The sequence below is a fragment of the Rhipicephalus sanguineus genome, chromosome 10, assembly GCF_013339695.2.
Source record: "Rhipicephalus sanguineus isolate Rsan-2018 chromosome 10, BIME_Rsan_1.4, whole genome shotgun sequence".
Lineage (NCBI taxonomy): Eukaryota > Metazoa > Arthropoda > Arachnida > Ixodida > Ixodidae > Rhipicephalus > Rhipicephalus sanguineus.
This window is the reverse complement of record NC_051185.1, coordinates 101,039,587-101,051,900: the sequence shown is the minus strand read 5'-3', so window position 1 is coordinate 101,051,900 and position 12,314 is coordinate 101,039,587. Positions and strand designations below refer to the sequence as shown.

The 12,314-nt window shown below is 48.1% G+C and overlaps 3 protein-coding genes across 3 annotated transcripts; 1 reads left to right on the top strand and 2 right to left on the bottom strand.

Moving 5' to 3' along the window:
- The first annotated feature begins 1,868 nt into the window (after window positions 1-1,868).
- Window positions 1,869-2,764, top strand: LOC125760110 (uncharacterized). Its single transcript, XM_049419799.1, has 2 exons — window positions 1,869-2,143; window positions 2,228-2,764. The coding sequence occupies exons 1-2, from the start codon at window positions 1,907-1,909 to the stop codon at window positions 2,441-2,443; spliced, it is 453 nt and encodes a 150-aa protein (XP_049275756.1). The 5' UTR covers window positions 1,869-1,906; the 3' UTR covers window positions 2,444-2,764.
- An 832-nt stretch (window positions 2,765-3,596) lies between these two features.
- On the bottom strand, window positions 3,597-4,816 carry LOC125760054 (ataxin-8-like). The gene is made up of 2 exons (XM_049419652.1): window positions 4,516-4,816; window positions 3,597-3,912 (listed from the first exon to the last, which is right to left on the bottom strand). Exons 1-2 carry the CDS (start codon window positions 4,763-4,765, stop codon window positions 3,881-3,883), a joined length of 282 nt encoding a protein of 93 aa, XP_049275609.1. The 5' UTR covers window positions 4,766-4,816; the 3' UTR covers window positions 3,597-3,880.
- A 373-nt stretch (window positions 4,817-5,189) lies between these two features.
- On the bottom strand, window positions 5,190-6,426 carry LOC125760283 (uncharacterized). Its single transcript, XM_049420159.1, has 3 exons — window positions 5,993-6,426; window positions 5,419-5,609; window positions 5,190-5,248 (listed from the first exon to the last, which is right to left on the bottom strand). The coding sequence occupies exons 1-3, from the start codon at window positions 6,394-6,396 to the stop codon at window positions 5,190-5,192; spliced, it is 654 nt and encodes a 217-aa protein (XP_049276116.1). The 5' UTR covers window positions 6,397-6,426.
- Between the last annotated feature and the right edge of the window lie 5,888 nt (window positions 6,427-12,314).

The window sequence follows — 12,314 nt, the reverse complement described above, 5'->3', positions numbered from 1 at the left end:
TTTATATGCGTGAGTGGCTCGAAGTCTACCGAAACGTGTTGAGATGATCAGGGTGACTGATAGGAACTTTAGTTCTGCGTACGATGCGTTTGTTACAGCACTGGGTGCTTCAGAACGCCAGCTCCCGCATTGCGCTTGTGCGCAGAACTAACGTGAGGGCGCTATATGCGAAATGCCGCGCTCTTACACACGTTGCGCCTTAAGGGAGGCGGCGTACTCTGTGCTATAACTAGTTGAAGCACTGAGGTACACAGGTGCTTCGCATACTGAGGTACACAAGTGCCGACCGGGACGGTACGAGATTTCCGTGCTTACCATAAAGTAAATGAGCACTGATAAAGAAAGCTAGTATACACTGAAACATAAGCAAATTAACATGGATGAGATGGCGGTGATGAGTTTCCAACGTACAGGCCCCCATGCCGAGTAACCCACTGCCTTACCCACTGGTCTATTCACCCCCGCTTCCTGAAGGCGTAGATCGCATGAACGTGTTTTACCCGCGAAGATGGCGCTATTTTCTCTCTAGATCACGAATTACATCACAATCTATACTGGTGCAACTACAGCAAGGAGCTGACGAACGCAAGCAAGGAAGTGAAAGACGCCGCGCACATACCTTCCAAAAATATCACTCAATGCTGCAACGCAAAATAAGAGCGGCAAGTATAAGCGTGTACTTTCCGAACACAGAGTGCACTACTCCGCTATTCTTCGTTGGTTCACGCTTACATAACATTTCGTGTTGCAACAGCGCTTTCGTGCTCCTCCACTTCTTTGGCATTGTTTGTCGCAATTACACCAAACACAGTAGGACGCGGTGAAGAAAAAGCACTTGATTTGTAAACAACGCTTTCACATCATTTAGATGACTTCCAAGGAAGATATTTCGTAGGAAATTATTTTAAACACCTTTGCTTACTTCCGAGCCCCCTAAGACGTCTTATTTCAAACGCACAACCGCGTTCGCCAATTTTAGCGCTTATACCATTCCTCGTTTACAAATTACACGCACCATCTCGTATGTATTTTACTCTCGAAGTTCACTGTGTTTCGTTACGGCAGCTTTTACTTTCACAGTGTCTTTGTTGGTGCTTCTAAAAACGGCAGAATTTCAGGGTAAGATGGAAGCTTGAAGAGGTGAAATATTCTTGAACAGGGTGTGTCATTGAGTTGGTGCTTGCATTTCGTCTCCCGCACTAGTGAGTAATAGCTACGCGGCTCAGCGGACCGGCGTGCCAGCGGACGAAGGGAGAGGGCAGCGGAGCGCAAGACGAAAAGAAGAGTAATAGCTAAGCGTCGCCTCTCTCGTTTCAGCGGATCGCATTGCTGCGCCCTCTGTTGAACAAGGTTGAAGTTACTCTCGATCTAGCAGAGCCTTTGCTGCGTCACCTGCCGAATAAAATTGAAGTTACTGCGAAAAGAATATTACGAAAGGCATTTTTTATAACGTCGCAGGTGTTAAGTAGAAACACATTTTCGTTTTTGTTACATGGCTTGATGTTTGCAGTGGTTAGAATGCATGACGGACTGTTCTACGTTCGAATAAAAAAGTCGGCGCTGAAACGTTGCACGTGAAGCCAAGCCAGCCAAGCCAAGCAATCGAGTGTGTGTTTTTAGTGGCACCGTTGTTGCACTGTGTTTTGCTAGTTTTGCTCTTCGTTGCCGTTAGCGCTATGCCGCGAAGCATATTGCACGACCCATTGCTTCTCTCCGAGCTGAAATGGTCGGAGATAGATGATCTTTTAGCACTAGAGGTGTTAGGCGAGACTCGCCGTGACCCACTTTCCTTCTGTGGCCTGCTAAACATCGACGCCATGGACAACGGCATGTTCAGGACATGTTTTCGTTTTAGAAAGAAGACATACCGAAGGTGCGAGCAGCCTTGCGCATTCCCGAAACGGTTATGACTGCTCAGAGAGTGCCGATCCCAGGAGACGAAACCCTGTGCATTACCCTTCGGCGGCTGGCATACCCAAACCGACTGAAGGACCTTGAGGACTTCTTCGGCCGACATAGTTCGACGATATCGTCCTTGACGATAGAGGTCTTGCGGCACATTGATGAGAAGTTCTTCCACCTGCTGCACGATGTGAATAACCACAGTTGGCTGACCATCGACACACTGGAGAATCTCTCGAAGGTAAGAAGCAATGACAGCGGAATGGAAGCTGTGCGAATTGGAGATTGTGGTATACCTGTTGACATTTCTTTGTTTGTTTTTCAGGCCATTTACTCTAAAGGAGCCCCACTTACCAACTGCTGGGGCTTCATTGATGGCACTGCGCGTGCTATATGCCGACCCACTAGGCAGCAGCAGCTCTACTTTAGCGGGCACAGAAGGTTCCATGCCCTGAAGTATCAGTCAATAATGTGCCCCAATGGCATCATTTGCCAATTGGATGGATGTTATCCAGGCAGCAAGCACGATGCTGGTGAGTAAAGGGTAGTTCATATGCCTGGAAGTTACATTTCCCTCCATGTTACCATGGGACTGTCATGTACTACACCAAGTATCAAACAAAATAGGTCAAATTCCTAGTGCTACAGTTAGTTTGAAATATATCTTTTCCACACAAACTATGGTGCTGGCTTACAGCTCAGTCAAACTCACATTAGATTATTGTCACTTAGCTTGGGGTACACCAGGTTAAGTGGCATTCACTTAATCCAAGAAAGGTACCTCAGACATGCATATAAATTGTCACAGCACAATTCGACTGCAGCTTTATTTAGTGACTATAGAGTGACCAAAGCACAAAACCCTCATGAATTTTGCTTAGTGTGGTATTCATATCGAAAATTAGAAATACTATAGCCAGCCTCAGGAAATTAGCTGAACTAAAAGAATGCCTTAGGTTCACTTATGTGTGTACATTGCTGTTTTCTCTATTTTTTGCTGTTTCCTTTGTGGACTTCTCTGTATTAAATTCTATATATAGCTTTGCTGCTTCCTCCCTGCTGAACATCCGTCTTGTAAGATGAAAAAAATAAAATTTAGTTAAATAAGCAGACGCATTCAAAGCCTGCCAGGGCATCTCGCCTATTCTGTTGCTACTTTTATATTCTGTACCACACCTGCACCCAATGTTTGATCAGCAGGCGTAGTGGTGCTAACGCAGTATCTCATTTTAATTTTTTTCAGGCAACTTTGGCAACAGCCAGGCACGCACAAAGCTGGAAAAGCTCGTGTAGGGACACCACTACTGCCTCTAAGGGGACCCTGCTTACCCATTGCGGCCACTACAGTTGAAACCTTATGGCGCTGCAACTTTGACACCGGAGCAATGCGCGTTTAACAAGGCAATGAACAGCGTGAGGCAGGCCGTGGAATGGGGCTACGGAAAAATTGCTGGACTTTTTGCCTTTGTAGATTTCAAAAAAAAAAAACAGAGGATCTTCCGCCAGAATGTTGCAAGGATGTACAAAGCGAGTGCATTGCTGGCAAACTGCCATACTTGCCTGTATGGTGCACAGGTCTAGCAATACTTTGAGCTGCCAGCACCATCCTTGGAAGTCTACCTGAACGCCCGTTAACTGTAGTGACAGCTTGCAATGTGGCACTGGTGAATCCATTTGCTTATTTAAAGAATAAAGTGTGCAACAAACCACTTTTTTATTATTCACCTACTTCCAGGCATTCCTGTTGATAGGTCGTTTACTTCTTGGGTGAGTTTATCAAACATCTGTTCCACACGCTTAACAAAGTCCAGGTGTTCCTGCTGGCGATTTGTCACCTCATGTTCGTGCTTTCTTTCGGCAAGCGCCAGCTTGCGCTCCTCCAGAGCTAGCCGTCTCTCTTCAATGTCCAATTTTCTGGTTCGACTTCAAGTTCCTTTTGTCGGAGCTCGAATTCATGCGTTTGACGTATACTCAACGACTATAAGCCCATGCTTTGGAGGCCTCTGATTCCTGCAAATTTTGGGAAATGAGACCATTCAGTAAGTCGGTTCACATACGCATATCACGTGTCATAGAAAGCTCACTTGATGAACTCGTAACACAAACACAAGCCTTCAACTCTATGCTATCACACATCATTTAGTGATGACCTATTTTGTGCTTCAGCAGGGTGATCCTCGAAGACTGATAACATCGCAGCCGTTGCTTGGATCCTGACATTTAGTGTAACGACAAAATAAGAACTGTTCTGGTACTGCTATTTACAAGTGTTCAATGTAAACAGAGGTTCAAAATTTCCAAGCTGTCGTATGCTAACCTTATCCAAAACTCCAACTTATGCGTGGTAAAGAAAGCAATCATTCTTTTCACCTTGCTTGTTGTACATAAAGATGGTAAAGCATGACCATGACTAGCATCAGTCTTGTCCTAAGTTCCTTTTGAGAGGTGTGACACTTGTCCATAGGTCGGCAAACTCACTCATGAGTCCGAGTAAGCCCAAAGCAGCCCAATGTACTAGACTCTACAGGGACATCATGTTGCCCATTTGTACTGCTCCTTATGGCAATATTGCACCATGTTCCAACGTGACATAAAGAGTCCTTCAAGATTTACCTCTACTCGCCGTTACAGGAACCCGTTGCCTAGCTGCAGGCGGCGGTTGTGGCTGTCGCTGCAGCTGCTGCTGCTCTTGTTGCTGCTGCTGTTGTTGTCGCTGATGTTGCTGCTGCTGTTGTTGTTGTTGTTGCTGCTGCTGCTGCTGCTGTTGTTGTTGCTGCTGCTGGTGGTGTTGTTGTTCCTCCTCCTCCTCATGGCACTGCTCTCCAGTGAGTTCAACAGCAGCGGGATTGCACGGGGCGGTCATTGAGAGCAGGAGTTGTGCAGCATTTTGTCCTGATTGTAATGCATAATTGAAAACAGGGAGGTGTCAGATAATAGCACACTAGCACATTCCATTACAACTCTGGCACATTGGGAACCCACCAGTAGAGAATAACTTTCTTGTTTTACAATGTTACAAAGCCATCAAAAATGCTAACTGATGTAATGAATGAATATTGTGAGCTCACGTGTCAATCCCACTTTGATAGTTTACTTTGCATGTTATAGGTAATGTGAAATAGTAAAACAAACTTGTTGACTTTTACTCAAAACCACAAATAAACCTTTCGCACTGTTGTTGTAATGCAACTTCATGTATTGACAACTTCATTAATGAGTTACCTCGATACATGATAATGCACCTGCTGCTCGGGATGACTGCAAATTATTGCTTTTCATTGCTGTCACTATACGAACCAATAGAGTCGGCAGGCAGGGCAGAAAGAGTGCTTCATTTCTTTTTCGGCTGTTGCAGATGTGCAAGCACGTAAACACAATGCGAGATACTTCAAGTGTCGTTTTTATTCCCGCATGCCACATTTAAAATCAGACGCAAGAGATTGCGCACACATGGCTATGATCGTAGAACCAATTTATCAATTTCAGAGAGATGGGAGGCTTTACTGCTGCACTCACCTTGATCTTCATCTGCACGAAGTTGTTCTGGCGGCGTCGCCAGAGAGGACGCAGCTGCGTGACTTCTTTTGCGGCCAGTGCTATTTGAACTTCTAGGTGCTACTATGGGCACGTAATTTATCGACCTTATATAATCAGAGAGGTCCTGCAGTATTTGCTCCTTCTCTGCATATTGTTCCTCGGTTCCCGACCTGCAAAGGGAAATGCGTGCATGTTACAGCAGGCTTGCTGCTCTCTAAAACACGTCTCTAAATACCCGCTCACGCTAGCGACACGGCGATGGCTCTCAAAAACTATGCCGAATCGGGACGAATACATTGCTGACGAAGCTTAAGGACATGACTCTAAAGCAAGTGGAAGCATCAATTCGGAGCTTACAAGCTACAGAGCGCACGGCGGCCACTTGATAGATTCGATGTGGATGACAACAGTTTGCTTTTGACAGTGCGACTATGTTTGTCGGAGGCGCGAACATCTTAAAGCCTCGCCGGCGAAGCTTGCCGTGCGCGTTGGACAGCTCTCGCGCGTGATTAAATGCTATCTGCGCGGACAATACAGAAAAAGTGGTACTTACTTTCTTAAGTTTCTTGTGTCTTCTTGCCTCCAGTAACCGATTAAAAGATCGACACGGTCTTTCAGGCTTCTCAGTGTGAGCTCCCGGCCGAGCACACGTTTCAAGTTTTCAATCACATGAATCCACTGCAAGTCGTCGTTAAAGGGCTTGGACGCTGTCACTTCTCTTAAAATGACTAGGTCTTCTTCGGTAGTGAAACACCGCCGGGGCCTTTTCGCCAGCAACCGAACCTGCGCCGCGCTTGGAGGTGCCGCCGAAGACATGCCGCCGCCGCTTGTGTTGGGGGCTGTCATCTTGGAAACGCTTGCACGCTCGTCCGCTGCGCGCGCTTCGTTGAGGAGACGAAATGAGCGGGTGAGCGACTCTCTCCGTAAAGACGCTGGCTGCCCCGGCGTGCCGCGCATGCGCAGTTAACCTCTCCGCTCGTCCGCTGGGCGCGCTGGCCCGCTGAGCCGCGTAGCTATTACTCTCTACTATCTGTCGCGGAAAACATGCAACTGTAGCGAATCTTCCGTCGTATTTCGAATGACGTTCGTAAGCTTTTTGGCTTCATTTTTAGGCTGAATGCAGACTTTATGAAGGCTATATTCGAAATTGCAACTTATGGTTCAGTGGTTCGTTTATTGATGTCATCTCGTGGTTTCTTAGAATTGTGTTTATATAAAGCTTAGACTGCTAGCACAAAAAATGTTACAGAGAAACTTGTGACGCTCCTGCTTGCAAGCCGAATGATCCTCACCTGAGAATTGTAGTATACTTCGCTCCAGTAGCAGTGGAAGTTGTACCTTGCCATATACGTCGAACATTTATTCAAGTTCTCCCAATGTCACATGTGGGACGACCTCATCACAGTTCTGGGACAGCTTACCAATACCCGGAAACACTGCCGCTTCGGCGTCCCAAAGAATTACGTCATGATTACGTCACCGACACCATCTTGAATAATTCGCTAGTTCGGCGGCCTTTAAAAAGGGGCCGTAACTGAAGGCGAAATTGGCGCTAGTGTTCATGGATATTCAAAATTAAAGCAGCCAATGTCAGCCTGCCGGCCCGCCTCCGTGCCGACAAAGCTGTGCCCCCGCGCCGGCCGCGGAGGCCGCGCGCGCGCCGCGACGCTAGTTGTGACTTCCTCGAAAGTTCCGTTGTAGCACGAAGCGAGTGCTGAGAGCGGGCACCAGGATGGCCGTGCAGGCAGGCTATGCTTGGCGGACACCTGCAAGTCTCCCGTTGTGGTTGGCGGGTCATTGTTCGCTCCTGAGACTTATCGGAGTGGTCGTTACGTCAGCCGTGCTCCGTCGCCGCCATACAGGAGCCCGTGCTATTCGCCGGCCTTGATATGAAGTTCGTGATGTTCAGTTACATGAAATGAGCTTTGGCCGGCGTGTGGAGTTTTTGTGGTGTTTTCGTGTTTTGCGCTCTTGCCGCCGTGGTGGTTAACGACACGCACCATTCGTACATCATGCAACGGTGCACGGATACTTCAAGACCGGCCGAGTTCCGCAAGATTCTTCGAGGTTCCGAAAAACTAAAGGTGAGCATGCGGCTTGCGTTCGCAGCCACACATGTACGAGTCGCAGTTGGACAACACAGCTATTGTTTTAACACGAAAGTGTTTTATGCCGGGGTCCACCAAGTACATCCGTCACGGATATGACGTTGATAAAATGGACGCCAACGGGTGAGAAAGAAAAAACCAAGAAAAAGATACCCCGCTGGGAATCGAACCCACGACGTTGCGGCCGCGACGGCAAGCGCCCGACGCTCTACCGACTAAGCTAATTCGAGAGACGCTGGACACGGCGCGAACGCGCCTTATATCTTTCACACATTCTCTTTCGCGGCGGGCGGAGCGGGGTGGTGCCGCCATCTGTGAGATGTGAAAAGAAGTAATGCTTCGCGATCGACACTTACTAGCGCTTACTCCGAGATTTCGTGCGATATCGCAGGTCATGGTTAAAGCGTCTCGATACCAGAGAGGTAGACTGGCCGCGCTGGCGTCGCCGAGGCACCTTTACGCAGTTACGTTCTTTGCCTTTGGCTTCGTGTTAGCGTGCGTCGGCTCATCGGAGTAGTGCAGCTTCCACGTGCAGCAACGGGATTTCTCCGCCGCCGACTGCTTCAATTGCGAGAGCACCGACTAACAAAACTGCTGCAATATGTGTTGCAGAAAGCACGCGATTTCGACGGGCGAATGTCGTGCCTTGGTTGAGCGAGAGCAGCGCCTGCGAGACAGAGGCCAGCGGGACTCACGCGTTTGCGGCTCAGGCTGCGAACCTCTACCTCCCGTGGTGCTGAAGCGCAGTGTGTGTTATGTATGCATGAGCACAGTCGTCGGCTACCCATTACTAGAAAGCGCAACCCGTGCCGTTTCTCTCCTTAATTGACGACGCTTTGAAGAAGTGCATATCGGGTACCAGTGTTGATTATGAGCTTGTTGATATCATCCTTACGCGGGATTCACGATTCGCTGTGTCCAAATATATGTTCACACCGTCAGCTACCACAACGGTTTAATGATGACCATGGGCGTTAGTCGTCGCGATAGAGACATGCTGTCAACATGGGTGCATCCACGTCAAACGGTGCTATAGCTGCCAAACACGAATAGACATTGTACAAGCTCTCATATATCACTACACAATAAGCACTACTTCTGTGAAGACACGTTTCACTTTCGTGTTATACCGATTCCTATGACGGAGGGATCAGCCATGTTTTTTTTAAATATGGCTGAATCGTAAAGAGCACGATATTGCAATGCAATGAAATTAAAGCACTTGAGACTCATAGTTTAACTTTTGCGGCTATGACAGAACTGCTTGATGGAAGTGCGTTTTGCTTTTTTTGCCTCTTTATCCCTCGCCATCGTTTAAATACGCGTTTCTGAGACTCAATAGGCAGTTATAGAATAGCGTACGCAAAGCTTTGCGTTGGCTTTTCGCACAACTGTGCATGCGTCGTACGCTAACCGCTTGCGGGCTTCCGTTAAGTGACGGAAATAGCGAGCCGCAAACGCTCACTTAGCGTACGCTATTCTAAAACTGCCTAATGTATCACAGCTTGCACTGAGCCGAGATGACGAAGGTACGTTTGCCTCATGCGACTGCGTAATTTGTATCGTTGGAATAAATAGTTTTCAAATGCTTTATTTCAGGACGGAAACGTTTTCGGAGTATTCGAGAAGGCAAGAACTGATGCGTTTGCCCAAGGAGGGGTTAACAGCTGTAGAATCAGCTCTCTGCGAAGTCTCGATCCCCAACTCAAGTGGACCAGCTTTCTATCCTGCCCCCAGTGCTTCTTCTCGGTGCGTGAATATGCTATGTACTTACGGCTGAACAAGTACTCGGCGTGTTTATATATTGTCTCTGTTAGTACCTATGAAAAAAACCGCTCTAAGAATTCGTGTGTAGGCATGAGACGTGTATTTTGCTGTTTGCGTTAATCACAATGAAGTGCTCATTGTACCACACATCACGTCCTCCCTTAGGTGGCGTTATATTCAGCTAGGCATTGTATTCGCGGTGAAAGAAAAGCTATGTATAGGCTTATTTCACCTGGTCGTTGAGTACTACGCTTTTCTTCGAATGTCATGTGCTGCTGCATAAACTGATCATGGCCTGCATCCCGTTGCCACCAACTCTCAAGTAGTGTTCAAGTACCATATCTTGTGTCTTGCTCTTTTTAGCGCATTGTACTACTTACTGTGCTAAATCTGATTTTTTTCATTTTGTTTATCTGGTGAAGGTGTCCAGTATTTCATGTATATTTGCGCAAAATCTGAGCAAATATGTAACTGGTTGTTTTGTTAACGGTTAACGGTTAATAAGTAAATCATTGCATTAAATGTAAACATTTCGACAGAAGTCTGTCTGGCTGGGTGGAAGAATTAAGAAGTTGAAATACCTCCAGCCACAAATTCTTGGAGGAAACCCGACGTTTCGAGCCCCCCCCCCCTGATCAGCACAGTCACCCCTGAAGAAGAGACCAAGCCGGTCTCGAAACGTCGGGTTTCCTCCAAGAATTTGTGGCTGGAGGTATTTCAACTTCTTAATCATTGCATTATCATTTCATATTTACATATTTTGCGCTTCGTTATGTTTTTGTAATTTAAATGTAAACATTTCGACAGAAATCTGTCTGGCTGCCCTATTGCAAAAACCAGCGCCGTTCCAGTACCCCCAGCGTGATACCAGTACGTTTTTTAGATGCGAAGTATCTTAAGGCGGAGCTCAATCCGGTGGTAGTGGTGGTGGTGTGCGGCGTGACCACCCTTACTGCGCATGCGCATACCCTCTCCACACCATCCTCCCCACTTTCCCTCTCCCCTTCCCCTCTCCACTTTTCCTCTCCACTTTCCCTCTCCCCTCCCCTCTCCCATACCCCGCTCCCCTCCCCCTTTCCACTCTTCCTCTGAAACGCGGGCTAGACATGCCGAAAATCTCTCCTGCGCAACGCCGCGATGAGCTCGAGCGCATGCGCGTCCCCTCCCCTTATCTCTCCTCTCCTACGCTGCCCCCCTCTCGCCCGCCGGTCGACCGGGTTCCCCGCTCGCCCTGTGAGAATTAACGGCCAGGCTAGATGGAAGATACGACGCGCGTAGCGTCCCTCTTCGCGTTCCACGACGCGAGGTCGGTAGCATGCCCAACGAACGCCAACGGAACGCGATCGTGCAAGTGCTCCGGCTTCGCATCGCCTCATGGTCCCCTTTAGCGGGAGATGGTGTAATTTTTGGCACTGGATCGCACTGGGAACACTGGTATACGCTCGAATTCACTGGGACTCCAGTGAAAGCGCTGGGAAAGAGCTGGGTCGCACTGGTAGAGGCACTGGCTTTGCCGCTGTCACGTTGGCGCTCACTGGGAAGCTATGGAGACGCTGGAATTTTCACTGGCGTGCGCTGGCACATACTGGAGCCTGCACTGTTTCTGCCAGTGCCGCGCGCTGCTTTCAGATCGTGCGCTGCGGAATGCTTCGGTATCGTTGAATATCGAATGTTTGATTCGATGGTACCGATAGACGCTATCCTAACGGGTCCCAAACATGTGTCACAAATTCTAGCTTGGCCGAGAAAGACGATCAGATGCGCGCTATTTTCATAATATACGTGATATGTGAAATCACGGTCACTGTTAATGTTTCCCTGTCGAATGTGGAGAAAAATATGTTAATAAACAAGAGCAGCCAACACTGATCATTTTGCTTTCTAGCACGCTTTTTTTATTCATGCAGTGTCAATAACGTCGTTAATTTTTGCGGAGCCCGTAGCCGCAATGAATACGCCTTTTGTGCATGCCGCGCATATATACCAGTTTTGCATCCGTGATGTGTTGCGGTAATGACTTCATATTGTAATGTTTATAAGTCTGGAGGCGTCGGTCTGAACATACAGAGCAAATCGTTACATCGCCGTGCCGTTGGCAAGAAATGAATGAGCTCTGGCTTCGCGACCGCTCCCAACGGAGGCCAGAAAAACAGCCGTCGTTCGATATCGCCACACCGGAAACGCATCTCGGGCAATTCTTGCACTTCCACTTACTTCAGCTATGCCTTAGGTAACAGTTAAAAAGGTTTCGAGGCCAAAATGCAGAAACTTCAACCATCGCAACTCATCTGCGCCGAGATCGGTCCTACCCAGTGCGGATCCCAGCGAGCGTTAGGCCTAGCGTACCGGCCGAGTCCGTCTACATGCCACCGGCGCTTCTTGGTTTAAGCACACGCAATTCCAACGTGTAAAAATTACTGTAAAGTGATGTCACGTGGTCGTGACGTCGACGAAGACAGCAGACGGCGTTTGCAGATTGAAACTGTTTATTTGGCCGAACTTGTGGCCGGGAAAATGAGAACTAGAACCACAGCAATACACGCTGTACAATGATAGCGGCGAACAGGGCGTCGCCCGTCGATCAACCGACAAGCAGTCAAGCGCGTCGGCTTTTATACAGGCGCTATCGAACTTTCCAGCGATATCGCTGGTGGCGGCGTTATCTCTCGACAAAGCTGGAACATTCTCGTGCGGCGCGCAATCTTAACAGATTGTTCCAAAACAATCGCGAAGCTTCCTACACATCACGGCGAGGCCTGCGCAGCGCGTTGCCCACAGTATTGTGGGTGAAGCTTACACTCATGAAATATAAGACTCGCGGCAATGCCCCCCTCTGAAAAAGCATCGTCCCGATGCTTAAAAACAGAACATGGATACATGCAATACTAAAGAAAACTAATAAAGAAAGCAAACATTAGAGTCCTCAGGTGCGCTAACGAGCATAGTACGGTTTAAGGCGCACCACATGCACGACCTCGGGTCGAGCTCGGCGCCTCTGGG

Excerpts from the sequence above, each read along its gene's own strand:
- LOC125760054 (XM_049419652.1), bottom strand. The coding sequence starts at position 4,765 with ATGACCGCCCCGTGCAATCCCGCTGCTGTTGAACTCACTGGAGAGCAG. Across the intron at positions 3,913-4,515 it reads TCCTGTAACGGCGAGTAGAG|GAATCAGAGGCCTCCAAAGC; the intron begins GTAAATCTTGAA and ends CAAAATTTGCAG.
- LOC125760283 (XM_049420159.1), bottom strand. The coding sequence starts at position 6,396 with ATGCGCGGCACGCCGGGGCAGCCAGCGTCTTTACGGAGAGAGTCGCTC. Across the intron at positions 5,610-5,992 it reads GACACAAGAAACTTAAGAAA|GTCGGGAACCGAGGAACAAT; the intron begins GTAAGTACCACT and ends TTCCCTTTGCAG. Across the intron at positions 5,249-5,418 it reads TCGTGCAGATGAAGATCAAG|CCGAAAAAGAAATGAAGCAC; the intron begins GTGAGTGCAGCA and ends CATCTGCAACAG.
- LOC125760110 (XM_049419799.1), top strand. The coding sequence starts at position 1,907 with ATGACTGCTCAGAGAGTGCCGATCCCAGGAGACGAAACCCTGTGCATT. Across the intron at positions 2,144-2,227 it reads CACTGGAGAATCTCTCGAAG|GCCATTTACTCTAAAGGAGC; the intron begins GTAAGAAGCAAT and ends TTTGTTTTTCAG.